This window comes from Macaca thibetana, chromosome 18, assembly GCF_024542745.1.
Source record: "Macaca thibetana thibetana isolate TM-01 chromosome 18, ASM2454274v1, whole genome shotgun sequence".
NCBI classification, from domain to species: Eukaryota; Metazoa; Chordata; class Mammalia; order Primates; family Cercopithecidae; genus Macaca; species Macaca thibetana.
In genome coordinates, this window is record NC_065595.1 from 52597953 (window position 1) to 52618076 (window position 20124).

The 20124-nt window shown below is 34.2% G+C and overlaps 1 protein-coding gene across 2 annotated transcripts in view; it reads left to right on the forward strand.

Annotated features, from left to right (window-relative positions):
- The window catches only part of CDH2 (cadherin 2), a 229792-nt gene that overhangs the window by 145486 nt on the left and 64182 nt on the right, over positions 1 to 20124 (forward strand). For both annotated transcript variants that reach the window (XM_050767130.1, XM_050767131.1), the window contains 3 exons: positions 14980 to 15206; positions 16897 to 17043; positions 19060 to 19215. In XM_050767130.1, the coding sequence (XP_050623087.1) occupies positions 14980 to 15206; positions 16897 to 17043; positions 19060 to 19215 (530 nt within the window). The remainder of the gene's footprint in view (positions 1 to 14979; positions 15207 to 16896; positions 17044 to 19059; positions 19216 to 20124) is intronic.

Here is a 20124-nt window from a genome sequence, read left to right on the forward strand (position 1 = left end):
TGACCTTTTTCTTCTAAAAAATAAGCACTTCTTAAATTGTATTAAGTATTTAGGATGAAATCTTACCTTGTTGTTTGTTTTGTAACTTTACTGTCAGCAAATGATTTGGGGTTTAGTAGCTTAATAGCCCAATGTACTTTTAATTTTAGTTACTGTGATAATCACATCATACCAGTGGGGCTAGTGTGCTTAATGCACATCATGTTCTATGAGTATCTTCTTTTAAAATCAAGTTTTACAAAACAGTAACGTCCTTTTGTTCCTTGGGCTACCTGTATCTTAGTAAGTTAGTTACTTGGGGGACACATTTGTTCTTAATGGTTTCTGTAGCACATTTTGAGGCCACATTGTGGAAATTCATTGAGAAACAGGTTTAATTTAGTTTAGCTTTTTTTTTCTTTTAGAGTAGTATATTTGAAAATGCCAGTTAGCAAAATTTCTGTTTTCAGTAAAATTTATGTTGAAACTCTTCTTTTTCTTTCAAAGTTAACAAAAACCTGTTTTAAAAATTAGCAATTAGATTTCTTTCTTTGTTGACATAAGTAGCCAGAAATATGGAGCTAACTAAATTACATCAAATTTCAGAGACTAATAATGATACAGTTGGGAAAAGGGAGCTTCTACACCACCTGTACTCTGAAAGACTAATTTAATTAGAGGTAGTGATATTTCAGTGTAATTTGTTAATGGGTACATTCTGCAAAAAAAAAAAAAAAAAAAGAAAGAAAAAAGAATAATTCTGCCTAAGCACTGGTAATTTTATGTATTTTTAGCTGGATTCTGTCAAAAGAAAGAGTTTTCTTTGAATTTCATAGCATAGAGATGCCTGGAGGAAGAATATCAATGAAGCGAAGAACAGCTTAAAAACTTTTGAGTTATTAGAATGTATACAAGGGAGAACGCAATAATCTTTTTGCTTTCCCAGTACTTTAATATATAAAATTGTATGCATAGCATTACTAGACTACTGAAAGCTAATTTTTTTATTTTTGATGTCATAATCATTCTTCTGTATCATCCCTACTGCTGATTTGATTTTTTTTTACAGTTTCATATTGAAGAATATCATAGCACATTATTTCTTTCTTTTATTTGTGGCAACTTGTATACGTTAGTTAAATATGACATGACCTCCTGAAAAGGAAATGAAATAGCGGCTCCTAATAGACTTTGTAGTATTTGGGGGAACATTATAATAAAAACTTTCTTGGTAGGGAAATATCAATACTTGTAGTAATTTTAAAAAGTTTGTTTTTTGAACTTAACCTACAATAAGTTTGATTCTGATTTATTTCATTTTTATAGAACTTTCGTCCTAATTTTACTGTCTTGTAGGTCACTCAAGTTGAGGCCTTATTAGACATGATGGGCTAGGATGTGCTACACTAACAGTTACCACCAGTTTTCTGTGTTTAACACAAAAAAACTGATATTCATGCTAAGTCTGTTGTAGGTGTGGATGACTTTCAGGGCAGCCCTCCATGGGGGTGGTCACTCATCCTGTGGGCTTGATCTTGTATTACCTCCAGCTGGCCCGTTCTTTCATAATTACCAGGAAGAATGACCACTGCAGGGGAGGAGGGCGTCAACTTTTAAATGCTTCTGCTGTAAAGTGATATGTGTCCCTTCTACTTGCTGATTCTGTTGACCATGTGGTCAGGCTTAATGTCAAGGGAGATGAGAAGTGTAATCTTTCTGAATATCTAGGAAGGGGAGAAAAACTGAAGATACTTCCGAGCATCACTAATGCTTAAATTCGGCTTAATGTTTAAGCAGCATGGCAAGTATAGATCCATGTTTCTGAGCTAGAAGGCCATGAATGGGATACCGGTGTGCTACAGATACTCACTGCAACTGGTTTTTAGTTTTTAATGTGGCTGCTAGAATTGATGAAATAACATATATGGCTCACATTGTATTTCTGTTGGACAGCATTTGCCCTCCAGGCCATCAGCAGGTAGCTCCTTGGGCTGAGAAAGGAGAATAATTTCCAGGTATCAAGAGGATGATCTCTAGGGAACTGGTGGTGATGTCAGGTTATGGATGGTCTAGCAAGGTCTTGGAGTGCCTGCCCTTGATACGTCTGTCATTCTGGTGTGATCCCTGGAAGGCTGTCTCTAATTATACCTACTCCCCACGTCTACTACCATGTTCAAAAGACATTAACCAAGATTTCTCAGCCTGTTCAAACCACCATTATGTTTTGATCCAAATAGCTTTTATATTATTAATGGAGTAGAAGGAAATTTTGGTAATGAAAAGTAAAAGGACAGTAGTGGGAAAAGATTTTGGCTAGAACTTCAGTGGTCTCATTTTATGGGCAAATCAGTGCCTTAGTTTTATCAGCTGGCCTCCCAGGGGGAAGCAGAAAGATCAAAAGAAAATGAAATTATTTTGTTGAAATGCTTCATGGCACAAACAAAGCATGACTGAAGACTAGACCAGGCCTAGCTGAATTTGGCTTTTCTCTACGATTTAAAGTTTCACAGAGAGATTCTGGTTTCTGGCTTTTGATAGTGGTCAGTGATGTCTAGTGACTTCCTAGCCACTAGAATCCATTTCCTCCCATGAATGATGAAGATAGTAATTAGGAACAATAATGATCCTGTCAAATTAGAATTCATGTGCCCTTGGGCTTTTTTATAGTGTTAAAAATGTGAAGACTCTTTACAATAAAACAGATAAAAATTAATTCACAACAGTTAAAATAATATTTGAAGGGATAATATTCAAAATCGTATATGCACTACTGTATACCCCATTGTTATTTGCCGTAGCTACCCTATGCTGTAATAGAACTGTGAAACTTACTCTTCCTGTCTAACTGATAAATGTTTAAAGTGATGGCTATGGTAATGACCCTGATTTGATCACTGTAGTACATGTACATGTATCAAAACACCACACCATACCCTGTAAGTATGTATAATTATGTCAATTAAAAATTAATAAAAATAATAATAATATTTAAATACCCTTATGGCTTGCTCTGAAAACTTCCTGCAATTGCAAACGCTTATTATTTTCTTTCTTTTTTTTTTTTTGGAGACTGAGTCTCGCTCTGTCACCCAGGTTGGAGTGCAGTGATGTGATCTTGGCTCACTGCAACCTCTGCCTCCTGGATTCAAGCAATTCTCCTGCCTCAGCCTCCCGAGTAGCTGGGACTACAGGTGTACACAGCCTTGCCTGGCTGATTTTTTGTATTTTAGTAGAGACGGGATTTCAACGTGTTGCCCAGGCTGGTCTCGAACTCCTGAGTTCAGGCAATCCTCCTACCTCAGCCTCCCAAAGTGCTGGGATTATAGGCATGAGCCACCGTGCCCCGCCTATTATTTTCTGTTACTCTTCTGAATAAGACTTGTGTAGATCACAAGAGAGGTCTCCTGCATAACACTTCCCCAGATTATCTCCCTGACCATGACCTCACTCATGGAGCAACCACCACAAAATTTCCCAACTCTCCCATCAAAATTCTTCAGTTAATCTCATCACTATTTTAATACCAATATGTTTATCCTCAGTGAAGATTTTATGCAATTATTGATTTTATCCTTCAGTTTAATTTACGTATTTTTTGCTGATATTTTTACTATTTAATTCTAAAATAGAAGTTATATAAATTTTGTCATTTACTGTTTTTGTGTGGTATCTGAAAATTACTAATTTTGTAAATTTTCTTAATTGCTTATTTTGTCTTCCTTCCCTTTTTCTTTTTACTCTTTCTTTGCTTTCATTTCTTTTTTCCTTCTGATTGGATTTTAAGGTTAGCAATTAGTCAAAAGTCTTATTATTAATGGAAATCAGTGGTTAATTTTGTGTGTTTTAGAATTAAAGTGTTTATAGTGTTTATATTATGTTTAAGATACACATTTTTAGAAAGAAACTCCTTTCAATTAAATTAGTTGATTTCTCTGGACACTAAATTACTAAAGAGAACAGTAAGTTCCAGAAACTGATTGTTTTCAAAATACATTTTGGTTATCTAGGAATGTAGAAAATGATTATATTGTATATATTTTTAACTTTTAATTACTAAATTAAATTCTAATTTAGATCGCTGTATGTTTAATTTAGAAGCTTTTTATATGCTTTATATTAAAGCATTTAAAATGCAGATAGTCTTAATTATATATTTTAAATACATATAATTTATATTATTTATATATATACTTTATATTATTAACAAATAGATTTTCTAGATTTGTGCATGCCTGCAATCTGTTTTGTCTTTAGATTTCATTTCTACATATGTTTATTTTCCCAACACAAAGGAGAATTTGAGAATTACTGCTGAAAACCTCTGAGCCTCACTAGAGTCCACCCCTCAAATGATTAAGATAATTGGGCAATATAATGATGATTCTCTTAAATTGGAATTCATGTGCCATTATAATTATTCTCACACATGGAGTAAACATTTCATTTGCATGCAAAAGTGATGAAGTGAAGCTCCTTGCATGACACATTTTTGTGGCACTCTACCCCAAAACAGCCATCTTAGACATAAGTAGTTTTGAATTCTCTTACACAAAAAGTAAGAATCTTTCTTTATGAGAAAGATATGAGCACTATATGCTCAAGTTTTAAAAGCCATCTTTTACAAGGTTTCACATATAATACTTTAAGCCAAAGTGCTTCCCTGTTATATGGAATTTCTTATTTTACCAGTCTCTGTGTTCACTATCAGTGGTAGACTGGAAACAAATGAAGCAGAAGAAGTAGAAAAGAAGCCGGGTTAGCATAACACTGTCAGAACAGGCAGTGATGGCCTGTCACACATCGTACTGACAGCATTAATCAAACACTATTAAATTTAAAACTTATTGTATATTGATGACGTTAAGACCTTAGTATATTTGCTAATTAATAGACTTTTTAGAATCCTTGAAGATCATTATTTATTCTGAAAAAATCAAAACAAACTTCTGTAGATTATGTATGCCAGGAGGCAAATAAATACTCATATTTCATGTTTTAAAATATTCATATTGGCCAGGTGCAGTTGGGCTGTAATCCCAACACTTTGGGAGGCCAAGGCAAGTGGATCACTTGAGCCCAGGAGTTTGAGACCAGCCTGGCCAACATGGTAAAACCCCGTCTCTACTAAAAAATAACAACAATTAGCTGGGCGTGGTGGTGCATGCCTGTAGTCCCAGCTACTTGGGAGGCTGAAGCAAGAGAATCACTTGAGCCTGGCAGGCAAAGGTTGCAGTGAGCCAAGATCATCCCACTGCATTCCAGCCTGGGTGACAAAGCGACACCCTGTCTCAAAATAAAAGTATTCATACATGAGGCTGATGCTCTGGCCCTAGTGGCATGCAGCTATAAAGACTATAGATGATATGAAGGTGTAAACATCAAGAGTTTCATCTGAGATGAGTTTTACTCACATAGCAGCTCTTGTACTCAGCTCTTGTTTGCTCATAAATCATAATTCCACATAAATTCATATGAAAATATGAATCTAAATAAATGGCTATCGCTTTATTCAAAGGTAAGGGATTAGATTATCACATTTACTGATATTTGCCAGTGTGTACACAAGCTGTCCAAAAAATACCTTTTTTTCAAGAGTTAATTAAAAAAATGTATTGTGTGTTTTAAATGTTACTCTCTTTAGAGTGGTCGAAGGAGAGTTATTCCCTTGAAAAGAATAGCTTGCTTACCAGACATTTTGGAGCACCTGAATGAACTTAATTGAAAATTGCAAAGGCCATATAAAAATATTACACACACAGAGTTTATAGATACAAAGCAAAAGTTAAACTTTCAAAAAAGGATAAAAATGATTCACTTGTGTTATTGGTGTTATATTGAAAACCTAAAAAACAGTATTAAAACTATTAGAGCAATCCCTGTGGATGTTTGAAACTCATTATTTTGAAGTACTTAATAGGAAAAATTTTGAAAAACGTTTGCATTTCCGAAGGACTTTCCACATTACATTTGCCCTTGTAAGTAAAAGGACCATGAAATTTAATAAATTTAGCCCTCATGGCTCATGACAAGAAAGAACTTTCTATTACTTGGAGAAAAAGTGGTAAATGCTATAATGTCCTTTGCTCCCACTAACTCTTGTGAATAAAGTTTTCGTTGATAGCAATTAAGAATTTGATATTTCAGTCAGAAAACATACAAAGATATTTTGTGAACACAAGCTCAAATTTATCATTAAAGATTAAAAAAATATTTTAGTTGGAAATTTTACACATATTAAAGAATTTATATATTCCACAATACTCTGTATTTGTTTTCTTATCATAATTATATGCTGTAAAGAAAATGGAATGACTTTTTTCACCAAGCTCATTCTCAACCTGTCTCTAAAACTGTCCCATTGTATATGTGTGAAAAGGATTGGTAAGCCCTGACATGGCAACTAAATTATTCTAGAGAAAAAAAAAAAATTGTTCCTGTATGAAATTTAGAAAGGAACTATTGTGGCAAAATGATACCAAAGCAGATTTTTTTTAGGATTTATGAGCAAATTTGTTATGTGGTAACTATCCTCCGTTGGAATGTATATGTAAAAACACTGGAAGTGTACTTACTGGTGAGACAGTTTCTCCCTACCTTCCTCCCTCCTAATGCCTTCATTAATTGAAATCTCATTCATTAACAAATACTGCTCTGTGGCTGTGGAAAAGAAATTTCTGTTAACACTGTGAAACTATTTCTATTTTCTGAATGCCTTTGAAAATAGCAATTAGTATGGGAAAAAAAAGTCAAAGGTATATTTAGACATGAAAATATTTTAGTGTTCTCATATAATTGTTTCTAAATATGGTATAGTGTTTACTTGAGCAAAAATTATAAACCATATGTATTTGCACATTTTCATTCATTTGGCTTATGTAGTGCTATTAACTGCTAATACATTTAATATATAAGATCTGTGGTTTCTTGTTAATATTTTATAAGGATATTATGGTTTTATGGTTAACATCATTTTGAGGTATTGCCTTTAGAGTAAAAAATTTCTTTAAAATAATTATTTCCCTGGTGATTAATTTTATGTTAATCATGTTCACACAGTTTTATGTGGGCTAGAACACAGTAACTACATCTGATGTATGTAAACTATGCAATATCTCTAATAATACATTTGTTGTTTAATAGTACGATTTTTTTGCCATAATCATTTAGTCATGTATAGACTTAATTAATCCAGAGGATCAAGCCTGTTATTTCATTTGTCTAAGGAAGTGTATTTTCTTTTATCCTATGTTATGATATTCTGGAGTTTCTACCTGAGATTATCTGAGCATAAGCAAATGTAATGTTGGTGAAAGGAAGGTTCTCTCAGGAAAAAATCTCAAGCCAAATTTTAAAATCATTTTTGAAATAAAATTTTAATTGTTTACATGTATCTGTTAAAATAGCATAACTTTCATTAAATGTCAACGCAGTGTCTTCATACTTAGGATAATTACATAAAGTTATTGGTTCAATTATATTATCCAACTCTGACTAATACCAGCTTGAGGCAATACAATGGAAGTCATGTTTGTGAGAGATTGGGGATCTTAACAACTAGACAACCATCCATTCCTTTAAGATACATCTGATAATTAGCATGTTTGACCATCATCTGTACAAAATCTTATACTTTTTTAACTTAATAAACTTTACTTCTTAGACCAGTTTTATGTTAGCAGAAATACAGAGTTTCATATATCTCTCCCAGTACTTGGTTCCTCTATTGGTGACATCCTGCATTAGTGTGGTATATTTGTTACAATTGACAAATAAATAACGATGCATTATTATTAACTAACGTTTCTAGTTTGCAGTAGGGATCATTCTTTGTGTTACACAGCTCTATGGATTTTGCCAAAAACATAGTGCTATGTATCTACCATCAGAGCATCATACAGAATAGTTTCACTCCTACACATGTATTTTAAGATAAATTTGACATCATCTCTTCTTGAAAGCCCATATATTAAAAATGATAAAACTGCTTCATATTTTGAAAAATAAAAGTTGAAAATCTTGTTCATTATGTTACTCAGAGGTCTGTACCTGCCATTCATAAGGAAAATATTTTAATAACAGAAACAGGTTGACTCCAGTGGACTATGTATTTCTTCTTACAGCAGTCAAATATCCATGATATTAGCCTTATTTTCATCATCAAAGTTTAATTTTTGAAGCTAATTTAAAATATTAAAGCATGTCCCTTGTTTATCCTCTCCCTTCCACATTGTTTCTGTGTACTATTTTTATTTTTAAGCCTAAAAGTCTTTCTGAAAGGCTAGGAACTAAAAAATATATAATTTATAAATTATATATATATATTACTGTATACCTAAGATTCTTTAACTTAACAGTTTCCCACTTTTTTCCTATTAACTTTTAAGTTTGTGTAAAATAAACTTGAGTAAGTTTTAGTGTTTGTTCCTAGAGCAGAGGTGAATCTTTTCAAATTCAAGAAGATATTCATAGCTGCATGTAAGTCACAGGTGAACCAGACAACAGGCAATAAACCTTAACCCGTGAATGATAAATGGAATTCACATGTTATCCATTGAAATTTGAAAGCTTTTTAATTTGTGTGACTTGCACATAATAAAATATGATTCACATGGAAGAAGCATATAATCATGAGCCAGGTACCATACATGGATTGCTTCAAAATCACAAGATCAAGTCAGGACTAATATTTCGTCAAGGAGAACTTTTTCAGTTGACTTAGTTTTATCTAAGATATTGACCCAACTGGTTAAATGTACAAAGGGAATTATGTAATACACCACATTCCATAGAGCCTGAATAATGCCAAAAGATTTTGTGTATTTTAATATTTGAGCACATGAGAATTAGCACCTGTTTTTAAAACTCTGAAAATTGTAATAACAGATATATTAAACCAATTCATATTGGTCATAGGTTAGGGGCAGAGGTGATAGAAAAAGTAATTGACTTTAAATGACCTTTATACAATTTCCTCCAAAGTGTTTTCTCTAGTGTCAGACTCACTTAGGTCAACCTCTTCTCATTCATAGGATCTGCAGTAAGTGACTTTTTACAAATGCATTTTTTGCAGAGGCCTCCTTCTTTCCCTCCCTGAAGCACTGTGACACCTGAATCCGAATAGGTAACAGTAGAACATTAATAGAACAAGCGCCAGTGACTATGAAATCCCCTCTTCTGTCTGTCACACCTTTATCCCACCTTTCTTTCCTTCTCTTTCTTTCTTTTCTTCTTTCTTTCTTTTTCTTTCTTTTCTCTTTTTCTTTCTTTCTTTCTGTTGCTCTCTTTTCCTCCCTCCCTCCCTCCCTCCCTCCCTCCTTCCTTCCTTCCTTCCTTCCTTCCTTTCTTCCTTCCTTCCTTCCTTCCTTTCTTTCTCTCTCTCTCTTTTTCTTTCTTTCTTTCTTTCTTTCTTTCTTTCTTTCTTTCTTTCTTTCTTTCTCTCTTTCTCTCTCTTTCTTTCTTTCTTTTCTCTCTCTCTCTCTCCCTCCCTCCCTCCCTCCCTCCCTCCCTCCTTTCTTTTCTTTCTTTTCAAAAAATTTCAATAGGTTTTTGGGGGAACAGGTGGTGTTTGGCTACATGAATAAGTTCTTTAGTGGTGATTTCTGAGATTTGGGTGCACCCATCACCCGAGCAGTGTGCGATGTACCCAGTGTGTAGTCTTTCATTCCTCACCCTGCTCCCACCCTTTCCCTGAGTCTCCAAAGTCCTTCGCATCATTCTTACACCTTTGCATTCTCACGGCTTAGCTCCCACTTATGAGCGAGAACATAGGGTTTAGTTTTCCATTCCTGAGTTACATCACTTTGTATAATGGTCTCCAGTTCCACCCAGGTTACTGCAGATGTCATTAGTTTGTTCCTTTTTATGGCTTAGTAGTATCCCATGGTGTGCATATAAAAATTATATATATATATATGTATGTATACACACACATATATATGTATATATACACATGTATGTGTATATATACATATATATGTGTGTGTGTGTATGCACGCGCAAGTATCTTTTTCGTATAATGACTTCTTTTCCTTTGGGTAGATACTCTGAAATGGGTTTGCTGGATCAAATGGTAGATCTACTTTTAGTTCTTTAAGAAATTGCCACACTCTTTTCCATAATCATTATACTAGTTTCCATTCCCACCAACAGTGTAAAAGCGTTTTCTTTTCACCACGTCCATGCCAACATATATTAGTTTTTTATTATGGCCATTCTTGCAGAGTGAGGTGGTATTACATTGTGGTTTTGACTTGCATTTCCCTGATAATTAGTGATACTGAGCATTTTTTTCATACATTTCTGTTCCATTGGTCTATATGCCTATTTTAATACCAGTACCATGCTCTTTTGGTGACTGTGGACTTATAGTATAGTTTGAAGTCAAGTAATATAATACCTCCAGATTTGTTCCTTCTGCTGAGTCTTGCTTTGGCTATGTAGGCTCTTTTTTGGTCCCATATGAATTTTAGGATTGTTTTTTCAGGTTCTGTGAAGAATAATGGTGGCATTTTTGATGGGAATTGCATTGAATTTGTAGATTTGCTTTTACAGTATGGTCATTGGTCATTTTCACAATATTGATTCTACCCATCCATGAGCATAGTATGTGTTTCCATTTGTTTGTGCCATCTGTGATTTTTTTTTCAGCAGTGCTTTGTAATTTTCCTTGTAGAGGTCTTTTGCCTCTTAATGTTAAGTATATTCCTGTGGTTTTTTTTGTTTTGTTTTGTTTTGTTTTGTTTTTGTAGCTATTGTAAAAGGGGTTGAGTTCTTGATTTGATTCTCAGCTTGGTCGCTGTTGGTGTATAGCAGAGCTACTGATTTGCGTACATTAATTTTGTATCCTGAAACGTTGCTGAATTTACCAGTTCTAGGGGCTTTGGGATGAGTTAGAGTTTTCTAGGGACACATGTCTTCAGCAAACAGTGACAGTTTGACTTCCTCTTTATCAATTTGGATGGCCTTTATTTTCTCTTGTCTGATTGCTCTGACTAGGACTTCCAGTACTGTGTTGAATAGAAGTAGTGAAAGTGAGCATCCTTGTCTTGTTCCAGTGTTCAGGGGGAATGCTTTCAACTTTTCCCCATTCAGTATAATGTTAACTGTGGGTTTGTCATAGATGGCTTTTATTACCTTAAGATATGTCCCTTCTATGCCAATTTTGCTGAGGGATTTAATCATAAAGGGATGCTGGATTTTTTAAGGTCATGAGTTAAGGAGCTAGAGAAACAAAAACAAACCAAACACAAACCCAGCAGAAGAAAAGTAATAACCAAGATCAGAGCACAACTACATGCAGTTGAAACCAAAAAAACATACAAAAGATAAATGAAACAAAAAACTGGTTCTTTGAAAGATAAGTAAAATTGATAGACCATTAATGAGATTAACCAAAAAAAGAAGAGAGAATATCCAAATAAGCTCAATTAGAAACGAAACAGGAGATATTACAACCAATACCACAGAAGTACGAAAGATCATTCAAGACTACTATGAACATCTTTACATGCATAAACTGTAAAATATATAGGAGATGGATAAATTCCTGGAAGTTTACAACCCTCCTAGATTAAACCAGGAAGAAATAAAAACTCTGAACAGACCAATAACAAACAGCAAGATTGAGGTAGTAATTTAAAAGTTACCAAGAAAAAAAAGTCAAGGACCAGACAGATTCACAGTTGAATTTTATCAGACATTCAAATAATTGGTACCAACCCTACTGACACTATTCCACAAGATAGAGAAAGAGGGAATTCTTCCTAAATCATTCTGTGAGGCCAATATCACCCTAACCAGGAAGGGACATAACAAAAAAAAAAAGGAAAGAAGACTACAACAGACCAATATCCCTGATGAACATAGATGCAAAAATCCTCAATAAAATAATAGCTACAACAGAATACAACAGCATATCAAAAAGATAATCCACCATGATCAAGTGGGTTTCATATCAGGGATGCAAGAATGGTTTAACATCTCCAAATCAATAAATGTGATACACTATATAAACAGAATTAAAAACAAAAAATAACATGATCACCTCAGACACAGAAAAAGATTTCTTTTTAATGTGCTATTTACTATGGTACTCTCAGAGGTCTAAATTTGGCATTCTCTTCATATGCATTTTTCAGATGTTTTTGTTAATTTTATTGTTTTATATTAAAGCCTTAGATTTCAGTGATTTGTGTCATGGGTTTAGATTCTTTTGCGCTTTTGTATGGGAAGAAACAGCTGGAAATCAAACAGCCATGTGCATAGATGACTTGAAGTTTTCATCCTCATCTGTAGAACAGAAACAAGGATTCCCACCTCAGGAGTCATTTTTAAGGTTAACATATGTGACATAATCTTAAGTGTCTTTTTCAGTGCCTGGCATTCCACAAGTATTAATTCATTTTCTTCTACTACCAACAACTTAATAAAAAGAATTTTTTGAATTGCCTGGGTTTTGTTTATTCATTTGTTTGTGATGCTAGATGTTACTATAGTAGGTTGTGGGTACTTCTAAGGTTCCAGTCTATTTCCTAGTTTTTGAAAAAGTTGTAAGATATTAATGGGTATTTAATGAGCACTTATACTGTTCCTGTCACCGTCAAGTGTCATAAGAAACAAAAGAACCAAGACTTAACTCTCATGAAGCCAAAGTGAGTTTATAGTCTGCTTAGGGAGAGAAGATCTACTCATATGAAATTACTGGTAACTATCATTATAACTATTATTATTATAAAAATAAAGTATCAATGTGTTTTAGTGGACAGGAAATACAAATAAAAATAAAAAATTTAGAGCAGTTCCAAATGAAGGCATAGGCTGAAATCTTGTAAAAGTCATCATGGTCGACTCTTCCCCCAAAATGATGTCCTGGCTCTAGAGCTTTGGTATGGAAAATGGGAGAGTGTCCCAGGTAAGATGATGAGCCCGTGGGGTGGAGCAGCACGAGGTAGGGGATGACTGCAACCTCACTCACTGGGCAGTATATGTATTAGAAAGTGGTTCAAGTAAAACTGAAGAGACCAGGTGACCCAAGAATTAAGAGAACATTGTACTCTAGATTAAAGATCTGACATATAATGTTACAGATTTTAAGCAGGGAGGAGAAAATCACAGCAAGGGTCTAGTCTAGCAGTGGGCGTGCCATGACCAGGAACTGAGAAGACTACCCAGGAGGCTTATGTAACAGTCCAGGTGTTTATGGATGACAATTAATAATACTAGAGTGATCACAGTTAACAAAAAATGTGTGCAGAAGAGTATATAATTTTTCTAATACAGATTATGTTTTTAAGGACCATGAATCCCTCTTGTGTAATATAAAAAAGTACTTTTTATACAAAAAGATGGCAAAAGTCTCTTTTTTTAATTTCTCAGCAGGGTTCCAAAAAACAATTTTATTTTCATTTTTTGTCTTTAATGAAAGATGAGCAGTAGATGGCATTGTTCTGTAGAAAAGATTCCCATTTTTCACTTTTAAATCGTGAGGCATGGAAAATAGAGTAATTAAATATCTTTTGGGATACTTCTACTCCAAAGACAAACATTTTGACTTCACATTATTTAGTTTGAGATATAACTTTTATTTTCACTTTGAAATGATTGAAATATGAAAGATGATATAGATGGCATTATGTGGAAAATAATATATTCAGTAGTTAAAGTATTTTATGACTTACATCAAGGATTTTATGGTTACTAAGGAAAATAAGCATGCCTGTTATTTGGCTGTGACTGTGTGCACGTCTCAGTGAATTTATACTAATGACAGCAAAAGAACTGTCAGCAGCTCATTTGTGCAGTGGGAGGGTTCATAAACACTTAGATCCTCGAGAAAACCACAAGGTGTATTTGATTATATTTTGTAATATGTCCCTATTAATTACATTCCAAAGAGTATCCTATGTATTTATAGCCAGAACATAATATCAGACGTTTACAGAAATAAAAAATCGCTTTTTATTTGATCCCTTTACTTGCTATTCCCATGGAATTTTTCTTCAGAAGAACAATTAAGGACTTTAAAGGAAATAATCTTCCTTAGAGAATATTTTTATTTTTATTCTTAATATCTTGAATTTGTCTAGTTCTACACAAGTTCATGGTTTAATTTTTGTTTTATTACCTGTTGAGGCATAAGCTGTCATAGCATTTAAGAAAGCACTAGTTTTTTTTTAAGTGTGAAGTCATTGCATGTATGATAGAGATAAGACACTGAACCTTTTTGAATTCGTCTACTCTTGTCATCATTTTTTAATTTAAAATTTATTTTGGGATACACCTTTATTTTTATTTGTCTTAAAATTTTTAAAAATGTTACTGCTTAATAGAAGTACTATAAGCACTAGGAGGAATAGAAATTTGCAGATTATTTACCTGTTAATTACCGTAAGGTCTTACAATTCTAGAGCATAGTAAGCATTCAATATTAATAAATGCATTGCTTTCTTCCTGTAAGCATTTGTTTAGAAATTATGTATTAAGACTGTGTGCCAGAAAGTATGCAGGGTATGCAAGGTAACTAAGAACATTTGCCCCGAACTGCGTCTTCCAGGCAGTGTCACACATGACTAAGAAACTGAGGTAGCAGAAACTCAAATCACTACATGAAGACTGAGAAAAAGGGGGTTTGTTCTACTTTGAGTGACGTTAGACCTGGGACTGAAGAGTGAGTGGAAGTTTGTAATAGGGTGGGAGGAAATATCAGTGAAAGATGTCAGGGTGAAAAGCAGGTGCACCTGAGGACCCAGTGTCCAGGAAGTATGAAAAGAAGGGGAAAGCTTTGGAAGAAGGAAAGACTAGGGCACAGCTAAGAACTACCATCTGGCATTTCATAGTATGAAAATGCCTTTAATATAATAAAATAAAAATAAAACTTCTGTGTTTCATGCTACTGTATTTTTATCTTTTAACCTAAGCAGGATATAGGTTTAAGTATTAGGGGTTTATTTTTTGCCTTTTTGGTATAATTATAATAACTGATATATTTCTTATCTTTTACAGTGAAGTTTAGCAACTGCAATGGAAAAAGAAAAGTACAATATGAGAGCAGTGAGCCTGCAGATTTTAAGGTGGATGAAGATGGCATGGTGTATGCCGTGAGAAGCTTTCCACTCTCTTCTGAGCATGCCAAGTTCCTGATATATGCCCAAGACAAAGAGACCCAGGAAAAGTGGCAAGTGGCAGTGAAATTGAGCCTGAAGCCAGCCTTAACTGAGGAGTCAGTGAAGGTATAGTATCCAAATCTGGCTTTAGGGCTGGTTAAAAATCAGATTTACACAGTTTGAACTAAATATATGCTTTGCTTCAGGTCACATTAATGGATGGCCACTATTTGAATTTTTATCAACCTCGGTCATTTTAGTAATTTTTTTTTCTGTTTTTAATCTTTTAAGATACTTAGACTAAATATATTTTAAGCAACTAGGAATTGTGTTTTAAAGATTTGTTTATACTTTGAGATTTATAACTTAAACTAGAAGCAGTTTGTTTTAAATTTCTTAGAAGCTTTACAAGCTGCTAAATAAAACCACAAAATAAACAATTCTTTACAAGATGTCATCAGTCAGATTTATTAGATGAGAAGTACAGATTTAAAGTAGTAACAGGAAAACATTTCTGGCAGTGAGTATTGGGTTTTTGTCTTGTTCCTTAATAATCAAATTGGGGGGTATGAATTATTTATACTACCAACATGACTTTTTAGGAATGATATACTCCCTCTGGTGGAAGCTGCTGTGAGCCAAGATAAAATAAATGAGGTACATTTCCAACAGAGTGCCATTCAGTTCATTTCAACAAATATTTATTGAGCACTTAATTTGTATAAGTCACTGTTAGGAATTTCATTAATAAAATACAGTAACTTCAGTAAAGTTATGATAATATTTTCTGAATATTTTAGTTTTTTGAGTTAATTCAAAACAAATATGGGACACACCCATATATTCTGAAGTCCATGAACTATGGAACTATGACCACTACATTATTTTATACTTATTGTACTGTGAGAGATGGAAACACATTCATTTTGGGTATTTAGTTGTAAATGTGATATACATACCCACCATCAAACATGAATCAAGATATCAGAAGAAAATTTATCATTTTTCTCTTATTTCAGTGTTGTGGTTTTATTATGTGAAATTTACTTTGTTAATCTATTAACTGTTGAGGGAAGTCATGTCATTTGGGTAATATAAAGTGAAAACCCAGTAACTAATGGAGTGAAAAGATGCTTTTGTTGTCGATTTGCTGTGTTCCAGCAAACTAGCTTGGATATTTGCACTGAAGCAGCAAGGGCTAATGGCTAAAATGTCTACAGATAGAGGAAGAAACAGAAGAAAATGTTGACATCCAGCAGAGATTAATACCTAATGTGCAAAGTGGGTCATCTACAGCATCCATCATGGCTGACATAGGTTTAGAATAATTACAGCATTAATTCTGTGGGATTTAATAGGGTCATAAATATTTGAGACATTCCTTAGCAGTATGTATTAAACTTCTCTTGGAATTCAAATTATATTTTAGCACATCAAGATCTAAATTTAATGTACAGTAGCACATTACCTGAACTGTGGTTTAAACTAATGAGAAATATATAAAAGGGTACTATTAAATTTTGCTCAATATTAACTGCTATCTAAGAAGGTTTATAGAAACTGCAAATAGTTTACACAGCTGTGCCATATAATAAATTGTTTAGAATTCAATTTTTCAGATACACAGTATAACCCGAAAATTTTATGGTGTTTTCTGTTATTTTAATAGGGGGCCGGGGAAAAGAGCCTCCAGACTTATTTTTTGTTCATAATAAACTGTGATTCCTATGCTTTCAGATATTCAATAATATTGATGTACTTTCGGAAAATGTTTTTCCTAGTACTCAGGAATTTCTTGTTGTATTTTAATGTAAAGGAGCCACCAGAAGTTGAAGAAATCGTATTCCCAAGACAACTCAGTAAGCACAGTGGCCACCTGCAAAGGCAGAAGAGAGACTGGGTCATCCCTCCAATCAACTTGCCAGAAAACTCCAGGGGACCTTTTCCTCAAGAGCTTGTCAGGGTAAGGCGGCACAATTTTAACTGTTTTCGTAGCACAAGACAGATGTATGTTAAAAATATTCCTTTTTTTTTTTTACAAAGTAGAATTTATGACATGTATATACTAAAAGTGTTTTTCTATATAGATAGAATTTGTGTAGTGTTGTAGAAAGCCTCTTCTCATTTGCTTTGTTACCTTTTGGATTATTTGTAAGTAGAGCTCTCTTGTAGGTCCTGCACACTGTGGATTAGAAAGCTTTTTCGGTTTGTGACTACACAAGCCCTAAAGCCAACACATATTCCCAACCATACCATTTCCACTCTCACAACACACACACCCCTAAACTTCCCTGTCTGAAAGCTGGACTCTCTGTAATGATCTTTGCCCTCTACAGATGGTTTTTGGGCCACAGAAAAAATAAAGGGCAATCATTGTTAAAAATGCCAGCACCAAATGCATTTGAGAGATTTTTTAAAGAAAAGAGTGACCTCTGATACCATTAACAGAATCCCCAGGGCTGTGTAAAATCATAGGCTTTCAAATCTGAGGAGTAAGTTTTGTTTGTTTTGTTTTATTTTGTTTTTATTTACTCTAGATACATACCATCAGCTACATAAAAAAAAAATGCTGATATTTTTGCATTTTAGTAGACCTAACAACCCATTACTTATTACAAAAGTATAGTAAGACAAGTCTGTTGTATTCCCATTTGTTAAATATAAATGTTTCTGTATATGATTATTTTAGCATTCTAACACATACTTACTGAAAGCCTTTTTTTAAAAATAAGCCACTTATTTATGTTGCATATTCTGTCCTAATGTACATTATAATTCACTTTAACAATGAATGTAACTCTGAAATAAAGATACTCTCTCTTTTTCTACTTTAATGAAGTTTTAGAGAAAAGAGCATTTTGCTTTAACTTAAAAAAAAAAAAAAACAGGTCGGGTGTGGTGGCTCACGCCTGTAATCCCAGCACTTTGGGAGGCCAAGGTAGGCGGATCACAAGGTCAGGAGATCGAGACCATCCTGACTAACATGGTGAAACCCCGTCTCTACTAAAAATACAAAAAAATTAGCGGGGCGTGGTGGCGGGCTTCTGTACTCTAGTCTCCTGGCTGAGGCAGGAGAATGTCGTGAACCCGGGAGGCGGAGCTTGCAGTGAGCCGAGATCGCGCCACTGCACTCCAGCCTGGGAGACTGAGGGAGACTCCTTCTCAAAAAACAAAAACAACAAAAACTAGATTTTATTGATGGATTAAGTATAAGTAACTAATACATAAGGATCTCTTATTTTTTTCTCTGTACCTGCCTCCCTCCGTCCCCTTCCGTAGCCTATTCTGTCTCCTGTGACTGCTTATACATTGACTTAATTTTCTTGAGAGTAGTTGTATTTGGAGAAGGCAGTGAGCCTGTAAGTGATATAATGTTTGCGAGCACAAAAATATATCTTAAAGTGCTTTCTTTTGTGCTTTATTGTTAATGAAAATTTCAGGTGTCACTTTAGAATGATACGGAACGCTTTGGTGCTATGAACAGTGTTAGTACAATGCAAGTACAGAAATCCGACATTCAGGCTCAGCCATGACTGTATTAGTGTTCCATTTGAGGATATTTCACACTATGGATAGACAATTAATTCTTGTTACTGATGCAAAAAGGTAAACAATGTTTATTTTAATGAAATTGGACAGCTGTTACTACGTTAAATCGTCTAACCTAGAAACTCCCAGGACAGAGTTTGATTGTTTAAAAACTGACACTTGTAGATTTGGAACTTTTGCACTGCTCCTAGTGAGCCTTCTTTTAGATGTTAATGTTGCCTCCAGTCTTTCTGGTGATAGATGACATCTCTTTTGAAGCCTATCACCAAGAAGCAGAGGAAGAACAGGCACTCGGAGAGTTTCAGTGATTTTCTGGGAAGAGATGGTATAAGTTTGTAGCTGAAAAAGGGCATGAAGTGTGATGTGCCCCATCTCTGATAATGAGCTCATTTAGTCTCTCACTTAATGTGATTGTTTTCTTGATCCTCAGATCAGGTCTGATAGAGATAAAAACCTTTCACTGCGGTACAGTGTGACTGGGCCAGGAGCTGACCAGCCTCCAACTGGTATCTTCATTATCAACCCCATCTCAGGTCAGCTGTCAGTGACGAAGCCCCTGGATCGCGAGCAGATAGCCCGGTTTCATGTAAGTTTCCAACCAGCTGATAATTCTGTGTATTAACACTTCTAAATGTCTGCAGAGTTTACCGTTGCCTCTTATATCAGTCTGAAAGCCTCAATATTGAGAGTTTTAAGAATTGCATCTGTAGTCTTTTGGTTAATTTTAATAATTTTATTGTTTTTGTAGAATTGATAAATGCCCTGATAGAAAAACAAATAGATAGATAAATGCCACAACAAAGAAAGAAGGAAGTGAAATTGCCTAAAATCTTGTTACTCTTTACATATTGATCCTTGCCTTCAGATATGTGGTTAAGAACCTGTAAGAACAAATTTATATGAATGGAGTCAAATCTGTTACATGTAAAATATATAGATACCATAGCATCGTTAATGAATGCATAATATTCTAATCAAAGTGAGTCCCCTATTCCTTTCTTATGTTGAATTTTCTTTGGGATTTTTTTACTCTTATTGTTAAGAACCTTTTATCTAATTAGGAATATTAGTGCTTGGTGTGTCCTACATTTTCTCCTTATGTTTATTTCTAACATTGTCAATAATTTTCCCATAGTAGAACATCGTTTTTACACTGTAAAATTCATTTAAAAAAATTTTTTCATACATTCTGGCTTTCCAGAGATGTTAATAAAGGCCTTCCCTACTGCAGGATGCCAGTCTCCCTAGTTTTACTCCAGGATACCAGTCTCCCCAGTTCCCCAATTTTTTGTTGTGTTGACTTTTTACATGTGAATTTTTAACCTCTGTGAAATTATTTTAATAAAAGGAGACACCCACTTTGTTTTTCCTTTATGACTAGCTACTTGTCCCAACAGCATATATTGAATTAGTTTGCCCGTTAGATCCATCATCTACACTTACTTAATCACTAAAACTTTCATCCCACATGTGCATGGATGTGTTTCCAGACTCT